At 45.8% G+C, this 24,431-nt stretch overlaps 1 protein-coding gene across 1 annotated transcript; it reads right to left on the bottom strand.

Annotated features, from left to right (window-relative positions):
* Positions 767-3,029, bottom strand: FRAT2 (frequently rearranged in advanced T-cell lymphomas 2). The gene has a single exon (XM_018041695.1). The coding sequence runs from the start codon at positions 2,838-2,840 to the stop codon at positions 2,151-2,153; it is 690 nt and encodes a 229-aa protein (XP_017897184.1). The 5' UTR covers positions 2,841-3,029; the 3' UTR covers positions 767-2,150.

Raw genomic sequence — 24,431 nt, 5'->3', positions numbered from 1 at the left:
TCAGATCCTCATTACACTTAGCAGTATTGTTTTATAAATGAGAGCAAAATGCAGAGCTGTCACTTGCCTGGTATGACACACATGGTGAGCAGCAGGACTGAGTCAAACTGAGTCACTGAGCACTAGCCTTCCCCTGCAGCCCATGTGGGAAGGTGCTGTGCAGGACAGGTGCCCCTGGGGCCAGTTAGCAGAGCTGGGCTGTACCAAGTAAGGCTTCCTTGGGGGAAGGGGGCCCATGCCAGGGGAAGATGGGATGGAGAGCAGGGGACCCAGGAGGGCCACTTTCATGAACTGAACTCTGCCTGCTCAAACCACACCAACTACCAGGGACATTGCTATAAAACCCTATTATCCTTTCTCTAGGCCACAGCTCAAGACTGGGTCAAGTGTCCAAGATCAAAATAGTGAGGCTCTGTCTATACCCTCCCCATTCTTTAAATACAAAAAATTCAGCAAACTCACCTTCCTCCACCCTCTTCCAGGTATAGCAAATCACTTGGCCTCTGTCCTCCCTCCAGCCTAGAAAGTTTCTGGAATATGTTTTGATTCCACAAAGGGAGCTGAAAGCCCACCTAGCATGTTTTCTAAAACCTGGACTGAATTTTTCTACCTTGTGGAATATCGACCCAGAAACACTCTTGGACCGCAGCTCCACCAGTCTCCACCTCGACCCCCTCAAGGGCCCTCTCCATTATAACTTCATTATGAAAGGTGTCACCTATGTGCTTTTCTTTCCCCCGCCTTCCACCAAAAAGCCAAACCAGGCTCCAAAACAAAAACCCAATTTATTCAGCAGACATTTTAATTAAGAAATCCTAGAAATCAGGACCACCACAATTTCAGACACTCCGGTGCGAAGTGTACCTCAACAGCTACATCTGAAGGATGAGCAAGCCATTGAATCTTTTTTAAAAAAGTTAGTTTAGCTCCCTTAAAGTTTGGAGGTGGCACCTTATTTAAAGCGCCCTCAAGTTTCCTAAGTTTCACATGGGTAAAACCAGCAGTTTCTCCTCTCGGAGAGTCACATTTAAAACACGGTTTCTGTCACTCACAAAGAGCTGGTGCCTAGAGGAAACAGAGAGGTGAGGACCCTCAGAGACTCAGGCTCATGGCTCCACTGAGGGCCAAAATAGAGCAGACAAACAGCCAGGGTCTCATCCATGCAGTGCAGACATCAGAAAGGGTGGAATAAGAAAGGCCAGGCAGGAGGACAGGAGAGACTCAAGGGATTGTTTATGACCGTTTCTGAGAAAGCTCAGGGTATGGCCAAGAGTGGCCTCACCGGAGGAGTTCTGGATAGAAAGAAAGCACGGAAAAAACAAGTAATTCTCCTTACATCTATATGTCCGCTCCAAGAGGTAGCAAAGCATAAACAGGACTCTTCTTGGAACAAGAGAAAAGACAAGACACAGGGGTGAGTTAGCTTTCCCAGGAACCCCACAGCCTTCCACCTACAGCACACTATGACCTTGAATCACAGGTGGCAAGGTCAAGGCATTTAAAAGTCCACATCCAAGTCGACCCACCTTCAAAATTCTCCACCTCCCTGCCCCAGACAACTGGAGTTCCCATCTCCCACCTCGATCAGTCATCAGATAAGGTGGGAGAGTAAGGGGGCTGGCATCCCAACCCACCCACCACCAAGCTTTTACATTCTTCTTCTCCCTGGAATTTCTTTGCACAGCGATTGTAGCACCATTTTCACTAAGCTCCTCCACCGGAAAATAAAGAAAATGTATTCGAGTCATCAGTTTTCAAGTATTGTTATAAAGCCCTCACGATTCTCGCCCCTTGAAGCCGAATCTTAAAACAATCCTAGCACACGACATCCCCAAGGGTTAAGTCAGGTACAAGTTGATGCAAATAGCTGCCATAGTTCTCCCAGTTTTGTCCCAGGTCCCTGGGGCCGGGGTTAATTCTCACGCGACACGAATGCGCCCAGGCCCGCGTATTTCTCCACGCTCAAGTTTTCTCCGACAGTCTCGCCGGGGCCACTAACTTCTCGGCTTGAGGTCTCTCTCCACGCGCCTCCTTGCAGTCTAGGCGGTCGCTCCAAGAACGGCAACGGCGGCTTCAGCTCAAGGTTGGGGTAAGTAGGACGCCGTAGGGTCCGCGTAGCAGCTTCTTTTCCTCCCTCCAGGGGCCCTGGGTCAGTGCAAAGCGCCGGAGGGTTGAAGGGAGACAGGATCCGGTCGGCTGCGGCTAGCCCCCGGTCCGGGGGGACCCGCGGGGCCTGTGGCTGCCACCGCGGCGACTGCTCGCTGGAGCCTCCGCACGGCCTCCTTGATGAGGTTCCCCGAGAGCACCAACTGCTGCAGAAGCCGGTGCGGGTCGTCGTCGTTGGCGCGCGCCCCAGCTGGGGGCCATCGTCGCTGTTGCAAGCGGCGGGAGGTGACAGCGCCCCGCAGCCATCCTCGCCGGCACGGCCCGGGTAATGTGCTGGCTCCAGCGGCGAGCTCAGCCACAAAGTAGGGCGCAGCCCGGCCCCGCACGCGGCCGCGGTCCCCGAGGGCGCAGCGCAAGGCCCCCGGGGGCGCCGGGCCCCCAGCCTCGACCGACACGGCCGGTAGAAGCAGCGGCTGCGCTGGCGCCCGGGCCTTGTCCGCTCTCACCGCCGCCGGGGGCCGCGGGGGCTGCAGTGGCGGCCCCGAGGGCGCACACGCGGAGGCAGGGCGGTCCTGCGCCGCGTCCAGCTGCAGCGTCTCGCCGATCTGGGCCACCAGCCGGTCCACCTCAACCGAGCCGCCCACAGTCACCGACTGTTCCAGCAGTAGGAAGCTGTCCTCCTCCTCCTCCTCTTCCTCGCCGGCTTCCTCTTCCTCCTCCCTCCGGCACGGCATGGCCCCCAGCGCCGGCACCCGGAGCTGTGCGGGAGTCGCTGGCGGCTCGGCTGTCCCGGGGGGCTCCGTGGGCCGCGGCGAAGCCGGGCGCGGTGCCGAGGCCAAAGCCGAGGCGGTAACCGGAGCCCGCCAGGCACTCGCGCCGCGCGCCTGCAGCCGCGGGAGCCGGAATCCTACTGGCTCGGGTTGATTTGTAAACAATGGGTGACGTCGCCGCCGGGCCCTACCACCGCGCCGGGGAGGGGGGGACACGCGAGGAGGCGGCGCGGCGCGGGCAGTCGCGGGAAGGGCAGGGACGCAGCCGGAGCCTTCTTGTGTCTGCGCTCGGTGTCTGCCTAGGCGTGGATTCCGGGAGTGGGGAGAACTTCGTACTTCCCCGGCCCGATCAGCAGCACAAGAAAATGAAGGCTCTTGAGGAGGCCTGTATTGGATTCTCCCACTCACGGACACACCCACCCACATACCCAAGCCCTCCTCCTCGGACGTTTCCTCCCTCCCACGTGTCAGCACGGCTAGGGCCGGCCCTGCTCTACCCCCGCGCACCCGGAGTGGTGGGGGAGGGGCGGGCCCTGCCACCGGCCGGCTCGGAAAGGGTGGGGCTGGGGAAATTGGGGCTGGGGGGGGCGACGTCGCATTGGCGGGCCTGATCGACCTGAGGTGGGGTCTGTGAGCTTACCCCCTCCGCCCAGGCTTCCGGCCCTCAGGCCCAGCGCGAGAGAAGGACGCGCCACCGTACGGCTAAAGAAGAGCTGACTTTGTTCATTAAAAAAAAAAAAAAAAAAAGATTTAAATAGAAATATAGGGCAATGGAAAAAAAAAACTCTAATTATAGAACTCAAACATGGTTTACAAATTAGAATTTTTCTTTTCCAGCCTTATTCTATGAAAAGTGTTATGCAAACAGCCATTCGTATACAACGTAATTCACTTTCCCTCTAGCATTATACCATAAATGGTGCTCGCGTTATTGCTTGCGCTTTGAGAACATTTAATGATTACGTAAGTACCCATGAAATGACTGTGCCATGAATTATTAAACAGCTCTTTTAACGTTTGCTGTTTACCTTCTTTCACCGTTGTAAATAAGTATATGATTAACATTTTTGTGCGCAGAAATTTTTTCCGTGTTGATTCTTTCGTAAGAACATATTGCCAGGAATGGAAATTCAGGTCAAAGGATATGAATATTTTAAGTTTCTGATAAATGTACCAAATTGCTTTCCTTCCAACAGTTGGGTAAATTTATTCTCCGTCATTCATGTGTAAGCATATGGTATTCACTGTGCCTTCACGAGTACTTGAGTATTACAGTTACTTTTTTTTTCTGGTTTTGTAAGTGATATGGATAACTCATTTCCGTATTTATTTATTTGATCTTACTTAGGTAGAGGAGTTTTCTAAACGTTTATTAACCAATGTACTTCTTATTGGGGGGAATAGTTGTCTCATAATATTTTCCTATTGAGTTTTTTTTTTGTATTTGCATAACTCCTCTACATACCAGAAACTAACTCTTCTCTTTCATATTTTGCTGTGACTCTTTCTTCCATTTTTGTTGGCCCTGTGTAGTTTTTTATTTTTCACTAAAACTTAAACTTTTAAAATAGTCATATCCATATAAAGTCCCTTCCTATGAAACTTTTAATACAAAGCTAAATTTAGAGTCTGGCCTCCAGAAAGTTATTAAATATTCAGTTATATTTTCCTGAGACTTTCCTAGTGTCTTGACTTTCTTCAAATCCATCTGGATTAATTTTGGTCAATAGTGCAGGGAGATAATATGATGCCACACCCTCCCACCCCGAGGCTGCAGGCACAGCGGAATACAGGCAGGGCTGTATTTCTTCACTGGCCCAGAGGTGTTTGGGTACTATAGACACAAGCTCTTTCCTGATGAGCTCCCAGCTGCTGGGTAAGCCGAAGGCTGTAAGGTCTGGGTGTGACTGGGAATATTATGATCAATTGAAAAAAAAGATCTGAACAGGTTGTACAAAGACCTAAGCAGATTCAAGTCTCATTCCTGCCACGTCTGGGTGTGTGGCTTCTGGCAAATCAGTTTACAAGTGAAAACACTTGTAAAATGGAAAAAAATAATCCTGGCCCTGCCTCCCCCTGAGGATTGCTTTCAGGATCAAATGAGATAATGAGAACAGGCTTTGTCAGGCATTACCAAAGTAATGTGGGATTAGGTCCAGTGGTTTACTAACAGAGGTCTGGCTTAACTCCAGCCATTCCCTCAGGGTAACAGCTAATACATTCATGTTAAATTTCCCCCCTTGCAGCCCACTAAGTAAAATGTACCCCCAAGGCATTACTTCCTTGAACTTGACTGGTCCCTGAATTCTGCCTTCTGCTTATGGACCTGGGATTGCTTGAAGTCAGTCCAAAGCCTCCCAGATCCCAAGGGGTGACCCCACAACTAGTTCTGCAGGTTTTGGCGACAGATCCTTTCCCAACGTGCAGACTTCCTCCTGCATCTCTGTGGAGGGCTCTTCACATACTTTATGGATGTGAACTGAAAGCCGTTGACCTCAGAGAGAGAGGAGTCTCATTTTCATTCTGATGACACTTACTAGAGAGAATTTCAAGGGGAATGAAAATTAGGGGAGGTCTTATGGATTTCAGCAGAGTTAAATGGTAATTTTTTTCCTCTCCTCTCTGTAAGATGATGCCTGCCTGTAAGTAGAGAAAAGCAGTTTTATGCTCCATTGACTTTAAACATTAATGGGGTTGGTGTAGCTATTGTCTCTAACCCAGCATCCCTGGAAGTCGTTTTTTGTCTTCTTGTCAGGGTAATTCCCACAGTGCTCTTAGTACTATAGGAAATAGAGCTGAGATGGCATTCTTTTAAAAATCTTCCCTTTGTAATGTTGCTTTTGTGTGGAGATTGCTATGTAAATATGCGGGGACTCGGATATTATACTATTCATTATAGAGAGGAATTCATTACTGGAGACCAACTCCATTTTCCTGGGGGCACTTCTCTGGAGAGCTCTGAGAGAGGAAAGTGCAGTGCTGGACCAGTGGGAGGCAGAGAAGTGCCCTGGATTAGGAATCAAAATACAAAATGCTAGAGAGACTCAGATGCAATTAAAAGTAATGAGAGGGTATCAGAAAGGGAAACGATGAGAGCTGTGTGCCTGGCACGCTGGCCGTCTGCCTGGAAAGAGACATGGAGGGTATTCAGCATCACCCGTGGAAGGACACAGAATTCAAGGATTTTCTCCATTTGTTTAGACTGCATTGAAATTCTTCACAAGGAGTTTGCTTTCCACATGGACTTTGTTTTCAGTCGTCTGCACTCAGAGACGCCAGCAGGGATGAAAAGAGAGACTATAGGCTTGGAATCCCACCTGCATCCAGCCACTTCATCCTTCTGTCCCTCAGATTCTGAATCTGTAAAACGGAGGGTGATCCCTTCTTTACAAAATTGTTATATTACATAAGAATATGTATGGGAAAACTCATCGCATGACCCTGGGGGTGATATTGGAATGAAGCTCTGAGAAGCAGAAATAGTCTTAGAGATGTTTAAGCCTGAAAAAAGGCAAGTTCTGTGCTGTGGTCCATTAATGGATGACTAGAAAAACAGTGTAGCCACACAATAGAATATTACTCAGCCATAAGAAGAAAGGAAGTGATGGTGTGCTACATTATGCTCAAAAACATTACACGAAGTGAGAGAAGCCAGAAACACAAGGTCGTGTATTGGGATTCCACTTACAGGAAATATCCAGAAGAGGTAAGCCCACAGAGGCAGAAAGCAGGTTGGTGGTTGCTTAGGCCTGGGGAGTGAGAATGGTGGGGGTGGGGGAAGACTGCTCAAGGGAGCGAGGTTTCCTTTTGGAGTGTTGAAAAGATTTTGGAACTTGATAGTAGTGGTTGCACAACTCTGTGGGTATATTCAATGTCACTGAGTTGTATACTTCGAAATAGCTAATTTTATGTTATGTGCATATCACCTCAATTCTATGTTGTATCTGGTATTTGATCTAGTTCTCTGTAATTGTAACCGAAACCTACTAGCAGATGTGAAGTCATCGCATCTTCACCATCCTTCCAGTGCAGGCCACAGATCTTTTTCAACTTTGAAGTCCATTGAAAATGCCAAATCAGCTGATTCCCTCACTCCTGCTGTGTGATTTCCTGACTGAGGTAAACTGGGTCATTGTCTTCCTTTGGCAAGCAAGCAAAAACTAGTCCAGCAGCAGCCAGGGGACCCCGATAGTCCTGATGAAGATCTTCAGTCATCTTTTCCATCCTCCCTTTTTTGTGCTAAGGGCATAGGTGGGCATAGGTTGCAATTATTTTTAATAAAATGTCTACCTAGGTAATCATGATTAGAAATTGCCTTGGGCAAAACCATAGGATCAGATAGCGGATCAGTGATTGCCAAAGGTTAAGTTGGTAGAGGGAAGGCTGTAACTACAAAAGCGAACACAGGGAAATTTGGGGGGCCGGTGGAACTGCTCAATGTCCTGATTGCAGTAATGGTTACACACATCTGCACAGATCTTAAAACTTAGAACTGTATACCAAAACAGCAAAACAAACTGTAAACACACATACCATATATTAATTATGGTGGTGGTTGCATGGGTATATATATATTTGTCAAAATTCAGTGGACAGGGACTTCCCTGGTGGTCCAGTTATTAAGACTTTGCGTTTCCACTGCAGGGGCCACGGGTTCAATCCTGGTAGGGGAACAAAGATTCCCACATGCCATGGTGTGGGGAAAAAAAGAAACCCAGTGGGGGAAAAAAAAAAAAGAAACCCAGTGGAGTTTTTAAATGAATGAAAGAATTACAGTATAGGGCTTCGCTGATGGTTCAGCAGTAAAGAATCCACCTACAATGCAGGAGACACAGGAGGCCAGGGTTTGATACCTGGGTTGGGAAAATCCCCTGGAGAAGGAAATGGTAACCCATTCCAGTATTCTTGCCTGGAAAATCCCATGGACAGAGGAGCCCGGCTGGATACAGTCCTTAGGGTTACAAAGAGTTGGACACAACTGAGCAACTGAGCATGTACGCACACACAATTATATTATACCACAATAAAAAATTAATGTTCAAAATTTTGCCTTGGGACATGAAAGACATGCCCGGTACATTCTCTGTAAATCACATATGGGGAAGTAGGAAAGATGATGGTTGGGCTGCTGGTTGTGTGACAGACCAGCAGGGAGTGGATTGAGGGAGATCCTGGCAGGGTCATCGCAGCGTGGAGCTCAGCTTGAGAGGCTGTGACTTCCCTTCATTCCATCACCCGGCACATCGAAGAGGACCTACGTAGTGTCCTTACAGAGCCTAACAGTCTGTAGTGGGAAAAATAATGGCGCTACAAAAATGTCCATGGACTGAGCTCTGGAGCCTGTGAATATGTTATGAGGCTAAAGGGACTCTGCACATGGGATTAAGGGACTCTTGAGTTGGGCAGTTTATCCTGGATTGTCCAGATGGGCCCAATGTAATCACAAGAGGGAGACAGGACTTCCCTGGTGGTCCGGTGGTTAGACCAAGAATCTGCCTGCCAATGCAGGGGACATGGGTTTGATCCCTGGTCCCGAAAGATTCTACATGCCATGGGGCTGCTAAGCCCATGAGCCAAAACTGCTGAACCCAAGTGCCCTAGAGCTTGTGCTCCATAACAAGAGAAGCAACTGTAGTGTGAAGCCTGAGCACTTCAGCTAGAGAGTAGCTGCTGCTCACTGCAACTAGAGAATGTCCATGCCCAGCTACCATAAATGAAAAAAACCATTTTTTTTTAAAGAAGAGGGAAGCAGGTGGATCAGAGAAGATGTAATGGTAGAATTAGAGGTAGAATGCTGTGATTCCTTTGAAGATGGAAGGGGCCATAGGCCAAGGAATGTAGGCAGCCCCTAGAAGCTGGAAAAGGAGAGGAGACAGTTCCTCCCTTACAACCTCCAGAGAGGAACACAGCCCTGATGACACCTTGACTTTAACCCAGTAAGACCCACTTCAGGCTCCTGACCTCTAGACAGTAAGACAATAAGTGTGGGTTGTTTTAAGCTTCTAAATTTATGGTAATTTGTTAAGAAACAATAGGAAACTAATGCACGGTCTAATGCAGAAAATGTATAAATAAACAAATTTCATACCCTACCCTAAACATGGGTCATAAAAGGATTGAGTACCAAGTGTGATGGTTCAATCAAGAAGCCACTCAACCCACTCAATGAGTTAGGAATTACTTTCTACAAAAGTGACCCAGACGGATGCCTCAAGGATGGTGTTGCAACATGTTCACGAAAACCCATTCTTTCTTCCCTGGGAACACAGCTAGAATATGTTTTCCAGACTCACTTGCGGCTAACTGTGGCCACGTGGCTGAGTTCTAGCCAGTGAAACCTGAGCAGAAATGACGTGTGCTGATCCATAGAAACCTCTTCATGTGCTCATCCAATGCTCTTTCCCACTGTGCTCACAGCGGTGTCAATGCCCAGGGCAATCTTGGAAGCCACACATGGAAAATGGCAACCCTGCCCCCAGCCCGATCACCCAACATCTAGAAACACCAGATGTTTAGTTTTCATGAGAATTTGAAAACCAATTTTTGTGTTAAGTGCTGAAAAGTTTGAGATTTGTGACAGCATCCAGCATAACACTAAGTAACAGGGATGGGGAAAGGTTAACAGGGAAGAGAGAAGAGAAGAGAGTAGCACCTCTAAGCAACTTGGAAAAGCTCAAATATGGCTGGACCAGTGTCTAGAGCAGAAACAAAAGGGGGTATGTGAAGGATGGGGTGCAGGTTGAGCTGCACAGGTCAACACTGGGTGGGTAGTGAGCACAGGAGGAACATGAAACCTGATTTGCATTTTAAAAAGAGCAATCTGGTAAATTCCCTGGTAGTTCAGAGGTTAGGACTTGGCGCTTTCACGGCTGGGGCCCTGGTGGTGGAATCACGCCACGCAACCAAAATAAATAAATGCATCAGTTCAGTTCAGTTCAGTTCAGTCGCTCAGTCGTGTCCTACTCTTTGCAACCCCATGAATCGCAGCACGCCAGGCCTTCCTGTCCATCACCAACTCCTGGAGTTCACTCAGACTCACATCCATAGAGTCAGTGATGCCATCCAGCCATACATGTATACAAAAAATAAAAACAAGAAATAAAAGGAGCAATCTGCCTATAGGTGCCAGAGCCCAGAGGGAGTAAACCCCAAAGAAGTAAATATAAAGGCCAGATGCCAGTTTGGGATGATGGTGAAATGGAGGCCTTCCTGCTCAAGGAAGCATTCTGATCTGATCGTGCACAGCCCAGATGAGCTTCCGATGAGCCGCAGCCAGGCTGGGTTCCCATCCCTGTCCTGCAGGCCAGGCCAAGCATTTCACCATCTTACAGAATTTGTCCTATAGAGGGAAATTCACTTCTAGAAGGCCACTCTGGATTTTCCTGCCGGAGCAGCTTTGCTTCTAGTATCTGGAGGTGAGGGAAGAGACTGGTGAGTTCAGCATCTGGACTCACCTGTGGACCTCGACACGCAGGTGCGCTGAAGCCTTCTCTTTCCTGTTTCAGACTCCTGCAGGCAGACAGCGGACTGCCTCAGAGTCAGTGCTGTCTCCACAGAAAAACCACACAACTTCACGTGGGAAAACAAGCCCATTTGGAAATGCAGACTTGAGGACGTTGTCTAAATCCATTCTTGCCCATTGCAGGCCTGTGTCCCTAGGTCTAGTGAGCTGTCCAGGGACCGCAGTCTGTCTGGTCCTGACCAATGTTAGAGGGGACACCTCGTTGGGAGTGGGGTGACTTGGGTTCTTCTCCAGCAGCTGGATGCTGGGGACAGCAGTTCCAGCTCTGGGCCTCACGGTTCCATTTGTAAAGCCAGGGGTTAGACCCAACTCCTAAAGGCTCCCTTGATTCTGGGATGCTGGGCAAGCAGCTGGGCTATGATATCTAAGCTTGTGATTTCTAACTCTTCCTCATGTTCCTCTAGCAAAATTAGGATGGCTAGCAGCTAGTGCCAGAAAAGCTGACAAGGGCGCTGGGAGACTTTGTGCTTTTTACTCTGTTTCCAATTGTGTAAAATGAGCGTAATAAAATCATCTAATTTAGGAGCTACTCGAAACAGGGAAGGAGGAGCCATCTGCACCCAGGGCTCAGCTTGCCAGCCCCAAGTAAACCATGACCCCACCCTCTTAATCCAGGCCCCAGGAAAGCACACTTTTAGAAATCTATTGGCCTTGATTTGAAGGGGCTCTTTCAGTCTCGCTGTATCTTTGGCTTTTATTATATAAATTTTTGAATGTAAATGGACTGTACATTTAAACAAAAAAATTGCTCCCCAAAACAACAAACAAACCTTACAAGATTAAATTAGAGAAGAATTTAGGAGTGGAAGGGAGGCTTCAGAGGGAGGGGATGTATGTGTACAAATAGTGGATTCACATTGTTGTATAGCAGAAACAAACACAATGTTGAAAAGCAATTATGCTCCAATTAAAAATAAAGCTATTGGGTCTTTCAGCAGCAAAAAAAAAAAAATAATAATTTAGGTAATAATTCCTAACATGTATTTGTAGCTATTACTGTGCCATATACTGGGCTTAATGCTTTATGCATAGATTTTATTTTATCCTCAAAACAAATGTGTGAGTTAGATATAATTGTCTCTGAGGATCTTATCTCTAGGGAAACAGGCTAGAGAAGTAAAGGAACCAGCCCAGGGTTGCACAACTAGGAAGTGGGGGACTAGCCTTTGGGTGAATCACCACCCCAGTTAGCCTGAGACTCTCTGTTTTAGCACCGAAAATCTGCTGTCCTAGGAAGCCACCCTTATCTCAGGCCAACCAGGACAGCTGGTCTCGGTAACTCAGTGGTCCTCATGGGGGGCAACATTGCTCCTCAAAGACATTCTGCAGTGGTTGTTATATTAATGGTAGCTATTATTATTTGTATCACTAGTACTACCACATATAATTTTTTAACTTCTCATCCTCCCTCTCCTTACCACCACAATATACTGACAAAAGTACAATATTAAACACTCCCCCAAACCCCTTCCCATACTTGCAGAAAGAGGAAGGCATTGATTGGGAGTACCCAAGGTAAAAGGCACGCGCTTTTTTTTTTTTTACTTTTTTTACAGCTTTTAATCAGAGCCCACTTTTCTGGTTCAGCCAGAGCTTGGATGAGAGCTCTGAGCCTGCCCCATCCTATGCAGCCTTCGATCAGGAGAAAAAGCTTGCTGAAGAGAAGAGCAAAGTGAGCCGAACGCATTGGTGAGTAACCCCCGCCCTGAGCTGTTGCTGCTGATCAGGTGCTTCCCTTCGTTAATCCTTATGAATCCTTAAAGGGGACTTTCTTATTTTCTTTTCTGAACAATGAAAGTACATTGTAAATAAAATCACTTCAAAACATGGTTGAGTCATGGTTTCCACACAAAGGGAAAACCCTCTAAAAGGTAAACAGACCAATCAAACGTAAGGTAGTTCAAGGGCCAAGGGTCCTTAACTAGTGGCCCTTGTCCTATAGAAGTGGCTCTAAGCCTCAAAAAGTTAAACAGAAATGCCATATGATCCAGCAATTCCATTTCTGGGTATATACCCTAAATTGAAAGCACCACATTCATAGCAGCAGTTATTCTCAACAGCCAGAATATGGAAGCAACCCAAATGTCCATCCAGATTTATGAATAGATAAACAAAAGTGATATAGCGATACAATGGGCTATCATTCCTCCTTAAAAAGGAAGGGAATTCTGACACAGACAACAATGTGGATGAAACTTGAGGACATTACGCTAAGTGAAACAAACAAGTCACGAAAGAATAAATATTTCATGATTCCAGTCATATGAAATATCTAAAGTAGCCAAATTCATAGGGACAAAAAGTATAATGGTGGCTTCCAGAGACTGGGGGGAGAAGGGAAATGGGAGTTAACAGATATGGAGTTCCAGACTGGGATGATGAAAAATTTCTGGAGAGGAATGGTGTTGATAAATGTTGCAGAACAATGTGAATGTGAATGTCCTTTATGCTACTGAACTATACACTTGAAATTGCTAAAATGCTAAATTTTAAGCTATGTAATTATTTTATCACAATGAAAAAAGAAGTACCAGTTGCCTGTAAATAGGAAAGAAGACAGATGTTAACAAGTGTTGGTAAAGATATGGAGAAATTGGAGCCCCAATACATTGTTTTGTGTTTTTTTTCCAATACATTGTTGATGGGAATGTGAAACAGTACAACATTTTGGCAGTTCCTCAAAAAGTTAAACATGGGCTTAGCATGAAAAGAGTGAAAGTGTTAGTTGCTCAGTTGTGTCCCACTCTTTGTGACTCTATGAACTGTAGCTTCTCTGTCCATGGAATTCTCCAAGCAAAAATACTGGAGTGGGTAGCCATTCCCTTCTCCAGGGGATCTTCCCTACCCATTCTGGTCTCCTACATTGAAGTCAGATTCTTTACCATCTGAGCCACCAGGGAAGCCTATAACCCAGCAGTTTCACTCCTGGGCATATACTTGAGAGAACTAAAAGCATATGTCCATACAAACACTTGTATATAAATATTCATAGCAGCATTATTCATAGTAGCCAAAAAGTAGAAATTACCCAAACGTCCATCAACTAATGGATATGAATAAATGAAATATGGTATACCAACTCAATGGACATGAATCTGAGCAAACTCCTGGAGACAGTGAAGGACAGGGATGCCTGGAGTGCTGTAGTCCATGGGATCACAAAGTCAGACACGACTTAGTGACTGAACAACAACATCTATACATGGGGTGTTATTTAGCCTTAATAAGGAATGAGGTGGCTTGGCTTCCCCAGGAGCTCCTGGTAAAGAATCCCCCTACGATGCAGGAGAATTGCAGGAGACGTGGGTTTGATTTTTGTGTCAGGAAGATCCCCTTGAGGAGGAAATGGCTAGCTACTCTGGTATTCTTGCCTGGGAAATCCCATGGACAGAAGAGCGTGGTGGCCTACAGTCCATGGGATTGCAAAGAGTCAGACAAAATTGAGCCACTAACAACAACAAACAAAAGGAATAAAGTACTAATACATGCTAAACATGGATAAAACTTGAAAATGTTACATTCAATGGAAGAAGCCAGATGCAAAATGCCACGTGTTACATAATTCCATTTATATAAAATGTCCAGAATAGGCAAATCCATAAAGACAGAAAGTAGACTTCCAAGGAGTTGGGAAAGGAAGTAAGGCATGAGGAATGACCACTTAACGGGTGTAGATTTTCTTTTTAGAGTGGTGGAAATGTTCTGGAATTAGTGGTGATAGTTGTAAGACATTGAATTATGTGCTTTGAAAGAGTGAGTTTTGGGAATTCCCTGGTGGTGGAGTAGTTAGGACTCCATGCTCTCAGTGCTGAGGGCCCTGGTTCAATCCCTGGTCCGGGAAATAAGACCCTGGGGCAAGCTACCAGGTGAGGCCAGAAAGAAAGAAGTCTGGCAGTTTCTTAACAGGTTAAATATAAACTTAGCATATGACCCAGGAATTCCACTCCTAAGACTCTATCAAGAGAAACAGAAACACATCCATAAAAAGGCTTGGACAAGAATGTTCCTAGCTGCTTTAGTCATAATCACCCGCAGGTGGAAACATTCCTGATGTCCATCAACTGGTGAATGGATAAACACAATGGATGTCCATACATTAGAATATTATTGAGCAATAGAAAGAAATGTACTGCATTATGCTAAAACATGGAGGAACCTCAAAAACACGAACTACATTAAGTTAAAGAAGCCAGAGGCAAAACCCTACATATTACTTGATTCCCTTTATGTGAAATTCCAGAAAAGGCAAATGTACAGAAAGAAAGTAGAGCAGCCTGGGGCTGTGGATGGGAGCAGAGAGTGACACCAAAGGGGCACAAGGGAAATTCTGCGGTTGATGGCGATGTTCTAAAACTGGAGGCTGGTGGTGGTTGCACAACTTTTGTTCTATTAAAAAGCCTAGAACCGTACATTTAGAGTGGGTGAATTTAATGGTATATAAATTATACATCAACAAAGCAGTTAAGGGCTTCCCGGGTGGTGCTAGTGGTAAAGAACCTGCCTGCCAATGCAGGAGACATAAAAGAGATGGGTTCAATCTGTGGGTTGGGAAGATCCCTTGGAGGAGGGCATGACTACCCACTCCAGTATTCTTGCTTGGAGAGTCCCATGGACAGAGGAGCGTGGCAGGCTACAGTCCATAGGGTCACAAAGAGTTGAACACGACTGAAGCGACTTTAGCAAGCGTGCATGCACAAAGCAGTTAAACCTTGCTCTAAGGATATATATTGATTCAATAAAGGAAAATTTTAGAGCTCTTTGATGGTCCCCAGCTACAAGACTATTCAGCACTTGAAATATACCTAGTCTGATTTGAGATGTGTTGTTTAGTGTAATACACACTAGATTTCATGGACTTAGCATGAATAACAGAATGTAAGCTAGTTATTAGTAATTATTTACTTTATTACATACGTTAAATGATAGTATTTGGATATATTAAGTTAAATAAACTATATTACTAAAATGAATTTCACCTTTTTCTTTTTTTTGGCAGTGCCATGTGGCTTGTAGGATTTTAATTCCCTAACCAGGCCTCAAACTGGGGCCCCCTGCTTTGAGAGCATAGAGTGTTAACCACTGGAGCACCAGGGAAATCTTCTTACTTTTTAGATGTGGCCACTAGAAAATTTTCACAGGTGACTTACATTATATTTCTAATGGTCAGTGCTGCTCTAGAAGCAGGTCTAGCTACAGGTGAACCTTGGTCTAGTAGCTTCACAATGTTACTCAAGATCTGATTTCTTTCTAGTTTGATCTTCCACAGCACTGATTTCTACCTGGAGTTAGCTACTCTCAATGTTGCAGCTAGCAGCTCTTAGAGGGACATGCTTCTCTATTCAAGAGTAGAGTCTGTATATCAGCATTTTCTCCCAGACAGGCTGGGATTCACCCACTGGACTGCCTTAGTTCACGTGCTCACCCCTGAGTCAATCCTGCGGATAGGAAGAGAGATTCCGTGGATAGTTCATGCGCCCTACTCCTACAGCTGGTGAAAGGGTCAACCTCTCCAGTATCACAGTATAATCAGAACTGAAATCAAGAGTGTACGGAAGGGAAAAGAATGGAATAATCGCTGGGGAAGAAACCAGGAAATATTCCCACTGAGAAAGAAAGATAAATAATAACAACACAGTGTGATGAGTGAAGTCACAGCGGTATAAACAGATTGCCTGTGGTCTGTTCTTGCTGTTGTTTCTGCTTTCTCTTTCTCATACTTTTTCTCCTTGTATGCCGGGTTATTGTTGGTAGAATCCTGGACATTGCATTTGAAAAATTTTTTGTACAATAGAAATAATTTGGGAGCTAAGATGATGTTGTCATCCTCCACATAAGATTTTTGTTTCTTTCTATCAAATTCATGAGGACACTAGCAGTCTGAAACCACCTTACTCCAAGTCCTAGCCTCAAGATTCCCTGGGCCACCCAGACTACTTGATGGTAATTTTCAAGTGTATGTGATACACCTCAGATTTACCCTTACTCCAAGACTGTAATCCATTAAGGTCCCAGCTAAAGATGTGTGTGTGATTTATTTGGGTCTCCATTCTTAGTGATTCCTAAACTCAAACTTTTATCCCCTTAACCTCACAAGACCCCTAAAAGTGCATTTCAGCCACACAGTTTGTACTCCACTCATCCACTCACACATAAGGTTGCCTTTTGCTGGACTCTCTGAGTCCTATTGGCTCCTGAGGCTTGGTCAGGTAATTCCTTGCTATGATGTTAGCTCTTTGTTGCTTTTAAAAAGCTATGTTTGTCTTTTTAAAGGGTTCATCCTACTGTTTTATTTTTAGCAATAAAGTACTTTAAATTAAGGTATAGACTTTTTTTTAACTTAAAAAAATTCATTTATTTATTTGGCTGTGCCAGATCTTAGTTGTATCACACAGGATCTTTGATCTTCATTGTGGCATGCAGAATCTTTAGCTGTGGCATGAGATTCTTGCAGCATCAGTTCAGTTCAGTTCAGTCACTCAGTTGTGTCTGACTTTTTGCAACCCCAAGGACTGCAGCATGCCAGGCCTCCCTGTCCATCACCAATTCCCAGAGTTTACTCAAACTTATGTCCATTGAGTCGGTGATGCCATCCAACCATCTCATCCTCTGTTGTCCTCTTCAATCTTTCCCAGCAACAGGGTCTTTTCAAATGAGTCAGCTCTTCGCATCAGGTGGCCAAAGTATTGGAGTTTCAGCTTCAGCATCAGTCCTTCCAATGAGTATTCAGGACTGATTTCCTTTAGGATGGACTGGTTGGATCTCCTTGCTGTCCAAGGGACTCTCAAGAGTCTTCTCCATCACCACAGTTCAAAAGCATCAATACTTCGGTGCTCAGCTTTCTTTATAGTCCAACCCTCACATCCATACATGACTACTGGAAAAACCATAGCTTTGACTAGACAGACCTTTGTTGGCAAAGTAATGTCTGTGCTTTTTAATATGCTGTCTAGGTTGGTTATAACTTTTCTTCCAAGTCTGGCAGCATGTGGGATCTAATCCCCTGATCAGGGATTGAACCTGGGCCCCCTGCATTGGGAACATGGGGTCTTAACCACTGGACCACCAAGGAAATCCCTCAACATTGGTGTTTTTTTAGATATGACAGTAACGCACACTTAGCATAAACACAGCATAACTTAAACATAACTCTTCTGTGTGCGGAAACCAAAACATTCATGTTACTCCCCTGCCACCCTGTTTATTTTTTGGCCCCACCCACAGTTTGTGGGATCTTAGTTCCCTGACCAGCAATTGAACTTGGACCCTCAGCGTTGAGAGTGTGGAGTCCTAACCTCTGGACTGCCAGGGAATTCCCCTTGTGTTACCCGCTTTATTATAATAGTATTTGCTTTTTGTGGTGGTCTGGAACTAAGCTTGCAATATCTCCAAGGTATACCTATAATGTGCTTGACAGATTTTGAAATCAGAGTCATGCTAGCCTCATAAAATGGGTAGGAATGTTCCCTTTTATCTACAGTATGAAGGAATCTGTGCAAGATTGATGCGGTTTTATTCTTAAACATGTGCTGGTGAAGCTATTTGGACCAGGAGTTTTCTTTTTGAAGTTCAGCTTTTTAAATAGTTATAAGGTTACTCAGAATTTTATTTTTTACAATTCAAAATTTTTATAGATGATACTCCATTTTAAGTTATTATGAAATATTGACTATATTCCCTGTGCTGCACAAGATGTCCTTGTAGCTCATTCTTTTTTTTTTAAATGTTGGATGTTTCTGAATATTTCTTTTAAGTCTTTTATTTTTTTAAGTTTTTTTTTTTTTTAATTTTTGGCTGTGCTGGGTCTTTGTTGCTACACTTGGGCTTTCTCTAGTTGTTGCACAGGCTTTCTCTAGTTGTGGCAAGTTGGGGCTACTTTTCGCTGGGGTGCACAGGCCTCTTATTGCAGCGACTTCTTTTGTTGTAGACGGCTCTAGAGCGTATGGGCTTTAACAGTTGTGGCGCACAGGCTTAGTTGCCCCAGGGCATGTCCAATCTTCCCAGCCCAGGGGTCAAACTTGTGTCCCCTGTGTTGGCAGGCAGATTCTTAACCACTGGACCACGAGGGATGCCCTAGCTCATTCATTTCACAATGCATTCTAACTTTTTTTTTAGCTGAACGCCAGATAATTTTGAGCTGAATTGCCACAGAACTCCTCACTGATGACCTTCATGTTACGAAATTCGATAATCCTCAGCTTACTTGAACTTTAAACAGGTTTGATGCCGCGGATAACCTCTATTTTCTTGAAGTTTCCAGGATATCATGTTCTCCTGTTTTGTGTTTTATCACCTTTTTTTTCTTCCTCACTGGCTGTTCTTATCTGCCCTTAATGTTGAAGTGTCCCAAGCTCAGTCTTAGATGTGTTTTCTCTATCTACACTCACATACTTGTTGATATCCCAGTCTATTTACTTGAAACACACACACACATAGGCTCCCAAATGAATACATCTACCCTGGAAGCTCTCCTCTGAGTTCCAGGTTCATAGACCCCGTTGCTCTAGGGGCTCAGTCTTCCTTTGGATGTCTAATGGTCATCTCAAACTCAGTATGTCTAAAACCAAACTCCAGACTCTCCAGCTCCCAAATGCTTCATCTGCAGTGTTTTCCCATCCCGACTGATGGTCACTTTGCATCAGGTGACCCCTAGATTCACAGTTGCCCAACGACTCCCCTTTCCACCGGGAGGAAAAAGTCAAAGTCCTTATAGTGGCCTATAACCCTATGCCAACTCATCTCCCTCTCCCTGTCTCAGCTCCAGCTACTTTTCTTTGACTAACCTGAGCACATGCCTACACCAGGGTCTTTGCACTTGCTGCTTCCTCCAGCTACAGGAGTTATCTAAGGGCTCACTTCTTCAAATCTTTAGCCAATTTAAAGTTGAAACCACCCCTCCCTCCCATCCAGTACTCCCTGTCCCCTTCTCTGCTTTACAGTTCACTGTAACACGTATCGTTCGCTAACGTATTGAATTCCATATTTATTTTGTTTCATTACCCCATGGAGGCTGGGTGTTTTGTTTGTTTTGTTCTCGATGTATCCCTAGTGCCTAGGGCAGTGCCAGACATGCAGGGAGCAAGGATATTAAAAAAAAAAAAAAAAAAAAATCCTATCTAGCCTTCATAGTCCAAAAACCCAGGGGCCCAGCTTCCCTCTCCTGAAGCTAAAGATCCCTCCATGAACAGCACTGGACTTCAAGTTGCAGTTTCCAAGCGACTTCCAGCCACTTCTCACCATCTCCAACCCTGAAACTACCGCTTCCCATCCCAGCCTAATGTACCATCACCCTCTTATCTGGATTGTTAAGAGCAGGTTCCCAGCAGGTCTGCTCATTTCCTCCAGCCTGTTCTAATCTATGACTCACACAACAGCCAGTAATCCCTTTTTTTTTTTTTTTAATGCAAGTCAAATCAGGTCGCCCCTGTGTATCCTCCACCCGCACCCTATTTTTGTTGGGCTAATCCAAGGCCCTGTAAAACACCCCCATCCAGCAGCTTCTCTGGTCTTCAGCTGCCCCACTCTCCACGTGGCCCCCCTGGCCCAGCAAACTTGGCCTCTTGTCCGTTCTTAAGGGGCCATGTGTGCGTGTGTGCGTGCTTGCTAAGTTGCTTCAGTCATGTCCGACTCTTTGACACCCCATGGACTGTAGCCCGCCAGGTTCCTCTGTCCATGGGGATTCTCCAGGCAAGAATACTGGAGTGGGTTGCCATGGCCTTCTGCAGAGGAGCTTCCCAACCCAGGGATCGAACCCATGTCTCTTAGGTCTTCTGTAGTGGCAAGCAGGTTCTTCATCACTAGCGCCACCTGGGAAGCCTGAAGAGGCCATACTCCTGATTCCAGGGCCTCTGCACATGCCATGCTTAGTTTGGAGCATGGCCCAAAAGTGGGTGACAGGGGCTTTAGCAGCTCTGCCCCAGACCCCAACCACATACGCACACACAAACATACAACCTAAGCAAAAAAAAGGCCTCATCTGCAACAGCGCTTCATGACAGAACCCAGAAACCAGAATATGTTGTCACTTTGGTTGTTTATGCAAACAATCTAACCTAAAGCCTGCTCCACCCCAGGTCTTAGATAAACATCGTTCACATCAAGTCCAACTCCCCACCTTGTCCAAATCCATCCCTTCATGGCCACACTTAGACTTCATGGCTAGTCCAATCATGTCTTTATTGATTTATTTTTAATTTATTTTGTCTGTCTCCACCTCAGAAATTTCATGAAGGCCAAGTTCCTATCTGCTTTGCACACTGCTGAATCTCCCATGCCTCCCAAAATCTTTTTGTGGAAAGAAGTCCTTTTTTCAGAATAAATGCACAATGCCAGTGTGTGAAGAAAATGTTGAAAAAAGAAAAAATTTGCAGGCCAACTCCATCCCCCTCCTTGAAAGGGGAGGAGGAAGAAGAAAGAATACGATACATGCCCCCCCACCTTACCCCTCCTGGCCCTCCCAGTCCTCAAGAAAGTCGGTTCTGGTCCAGCTCCACCCTTCTCTTACCAAGTACAGAAACCTGTTCTGTAATTAGTTTTAGTCTGAGTCGCCGGGCTTTGAGGGTGAAGAGCCTTCAAGATGATGAACGGGAACAAACTCTGTTGAGACTCTGGTGTCCCAGCAACACCATGTTCCCCCAGGAGCTAAGTTACTTCTGCGGCAGGCAGCGTGGGCAAGAACTCTAAAGGCCTGGGTGGTCCCTAACGCCACCTGCTTAGGTTGCCTGTGGGGTCTCAGCTATAAAGTGGGATGATCATGAAAGTGAAAGTTGCTGAGTTGTGTCTGACTCTTTGCGACCCCCTGGACTATACAATCCACGGAATTCAGGCCAGAATACTGGAGTGGGTAGCTGTTCCCTTCTCCAGAGGATCTTCCCAACCCAGGGATCGAACCCAGGTCTCCTGCACTTCAGGCGGATTCTTTACCAGCTGAGCCACCAGGGATGATCATGAAGGTGAGCATCTTACCACAATGAGGCTCTGTACAGCTCGACTTGTAGTTGCCTCTGTACACCTGTGCAGGTAACAGTGGATCAGGTGTGACTGTGCCCTGTGTGGCGTCCTAAGGGAAGGGATTCACATAACCCCTGTGATGACCCTCCTGTGGGCAGGTAAGGGTTTTCTGCAGAATAAATACTAGATGTCAGCTTTGCTAGCTGATTATTATTTGTCTTGGAGGTATACTCTACCCACTCAGAAGGAGTTGAACTACCTGCCAGAATGATTAAGGCCATTTTTAGATAAGTATTATCACACAGCGACCCAATCAATACAGGCATACAGGCAGCCGCGTAAAAATCTGCTGGGGTAACACTGCGCCTCGTCATTTTTATGAGTGTTTTATAACAGAGGGTTATTGGCCATGGACGTACTTCAGGTTCAATTGCCTCAAGTCCGAGATCTATGGCAGAGCAACCATTCTAGGGCAAAACAAGACTTTTCAAGATCTTGCAAGACCTCCAGAGGAGCCACTGGACCGTACAAGCTGTTTCTAGCATGGTTCATAAATCCATCTGCCTATAAACAGTGACTCAGACCCTCTCTGAATGTCTGGATAAAAATTGTGTCAGCTCTGTAATTGGAACCTGCAGGTCTGCAGGGTGACATCCCTGGAATCTGGAAATCAGGCTGCCCTCTAGAATTCAAACCCTTCAGTCTGCACCGAAGTGAAGAAGGCAGGAGGCAAATCAAATCTCAGAAAAGCTTCTGGACAGCAGGTAAGTGGGTCCAAAGAGCCTAGAAGATACCAGAGAGGAAGGATTGGGCCTGTTGTGCAGTGGTACACAGAACCGAGAGGCACCCAATGGGCAGTATTTATATCCCATACACCAAGGACAGTGGTCCGACAGCAATGACCTTAGTAACATATCACTCACGTGATTCCCTTGCCTGTTTCACGCTCACAGAAGCCTCTGATTTTGACTCCTTTTTCAGGGGACAGTATGTCCAGAGCGGTCACCATGACACCAAGTCTCCGGCCCTGTAGCAGTTATCATTCTTGTTATGAGTTAATAAATGGCAATTCTGACTAGGACTCTTGTGAGTCTGTTTTTACTTCACTGAACCTATCAACTCCGATTTTACTTCCTTTATTGTTTTAATCAACGCTGATTTTAAATTTATTTAGTTTTATAAATAAACATTCGGACCTTCCCTCATGACTCAGTTGGTACAGAATCTGCCTGCAATACAAGAGGACCGCCTGCAATGCAGGAGATGTGGGTTCGATCCCTGGGTCAGGAAGATCCCCTGCAGAAGGAAACGGCAACCCACTCCAGTGTTCTTGCCTGGGAAGTCCCATGGACAGAGGAGCCTGGCGGGCTACAGTCCGTGGGGTCACAGAGAGTCGGCCACAGCTTAGCGGCTGAGCCACGTTTCCATCTTTGGCTGTGCTGGGTCTTTGCTGCTGTGTGCGGGCTTTCTCTGGTGGCGGCGAGCCGGGGGCCCCTCTTCCTTGTGGTGCGCGGCTGTCTCACTGCAGTGGCTTCCCTTGTTGTAGAGCCCAGGCTCTAGGGCTCTCGGGCTCCGGCAGTTGCGACCCGAGGGCTGTAGAGCAGACTCAGCAGTCGTGGCACGTGGACTTCGTTGCTCTGCGGCATGTGGGATCTCCCCAGAGCAAGGGTCTAGCTAGTGTGCCCTGCGTACGCAGGCAGATTCCCGACCACTGGACCGCCAGGGAAGTCCCGAGGCTGATTTTAGATTGCAAAGCTGATATCCAGAACTCAACGGGGATGAACATGCAGCCTGCGTATGCAGTGGCAAGCCACTATACCCTCACCCACTTTCTTAATCAACATTTACTCATTACTGACAACAGCTATAAATGGGAAAAAACCTTCCAGCACTGCTGGACCTGGATGACTTGGCCAGGCTCTAACACCCTGGTGAATATTTCTAATGGCAGCAGGGACATTAAGCATGATTTCAGGAAATGACAAGCCAGCTCACATTGCTCCAAATCAGGGTAATTTTCTGGAGTACAGTCATCTATCCATTCATAATAATGTCTAGCAAAAAATAGAACAAGGAGCAGTCATCGTGTCACTTTCTAAATATTGCTTTGCACATGACCCAGCATCTAGTGAGGGCACTGTGCTGTGTGCTTAGTTGCTCAGTCTGTCCAGCTCTTTGTGACCCTATGGGCTGTGGGCGAGCAGGCTCCTCTGTCTGTGGCGTTTCTCTAGGCAAGAATACTGAGTGGTTTACCATGCCCTTCCCCAGGGGATCTTCCCAAACCAGAGATCGAACCCAGGTCTCCGACATTGCAGTTGGATTCTTTACCAGCTGAGCCACCCGAGAAGCCCAAGAATACTGGAGTGGGTAGCCTATCCCTTCTCCAGGGGAACTTCCCAACCCAGGAATTGAACCGAGGACTCCTACATTGCAAGCAGACTCTTTACCAGCTGGGCTACCTGGGAAGTCCAGTGAGGGCATCAAGGAACAACATACTTATGGACTCAAAGACCATGTCTAAGTACATTGAGCTACATCTACCAGGTAGATATTTAAGCCAGGACATTGAAAACATGCTTATGAAATGTTTATACCTCAGTAGGGTAAAAATTTTGTGATAGCCAAGTGCAAGCTTAGAATATAAACTTGTAATTTAAAACTATTTTTGTGAAAAAAGCCCTGTGTTTAGAAACAAATGAAATATACTAGGATTAACAGTGAGAATTTGGTAGAAGGATTCTAGCCCATTTTTCACCTTTCTGTTTTTTCCATACTGGTTTTCAAAACTTCTGTGACTCTTTACTTTTTTTGGCCGAGCTGTAAAACTTGTAGGATCTTTGTTCCTCAACTACGAGCCCTCAAGATTGAAAGTAAGGAGTCCTAACCACTGGCCTGCTGGGGGATTCCCAAATCTTTATTAATACTTTAAAGTGAAATACAGAATACATTCCAATTTTCTAAGTTACCTTTTGAAGAAACATATGCAACGAGGATAAATGAAAACAGGGGCTACTTTAATTCCTTAAGTAATTTTCTCACTTGTAAACAACAGAGAAAACACAGGACCAAGCATATGGACAGATGTA

Source organism: Capra hircus, chromosome 26, assembly GCF_001704415.2.
Source record: "Capra hircus breed San Clemente chromosome 26, ASM170441v1, whole genome shotgun sequence".
Classification (NCBI taxonomy): Eukaryota; Metazoa; Chordata; class Mammalia; order Artiodactyla; family Bovidae; genus Capra; species Capra hircus.
Note: the sequence above shows the minus strand (reverse complement) of the source record. Positions and strands in the feature narration are given on the sequence as shown.

Bases quoted from the DNA above. Each gene is read 5' to 3' on its own strand.
- FRAT2 (XM_018041695.1), bottom strand. From the start codon at position 2,840: ATGCCGTGCCGGAGGGAGGAGGAAGAGGAAGCCGGCGAGGAAGAGGAG.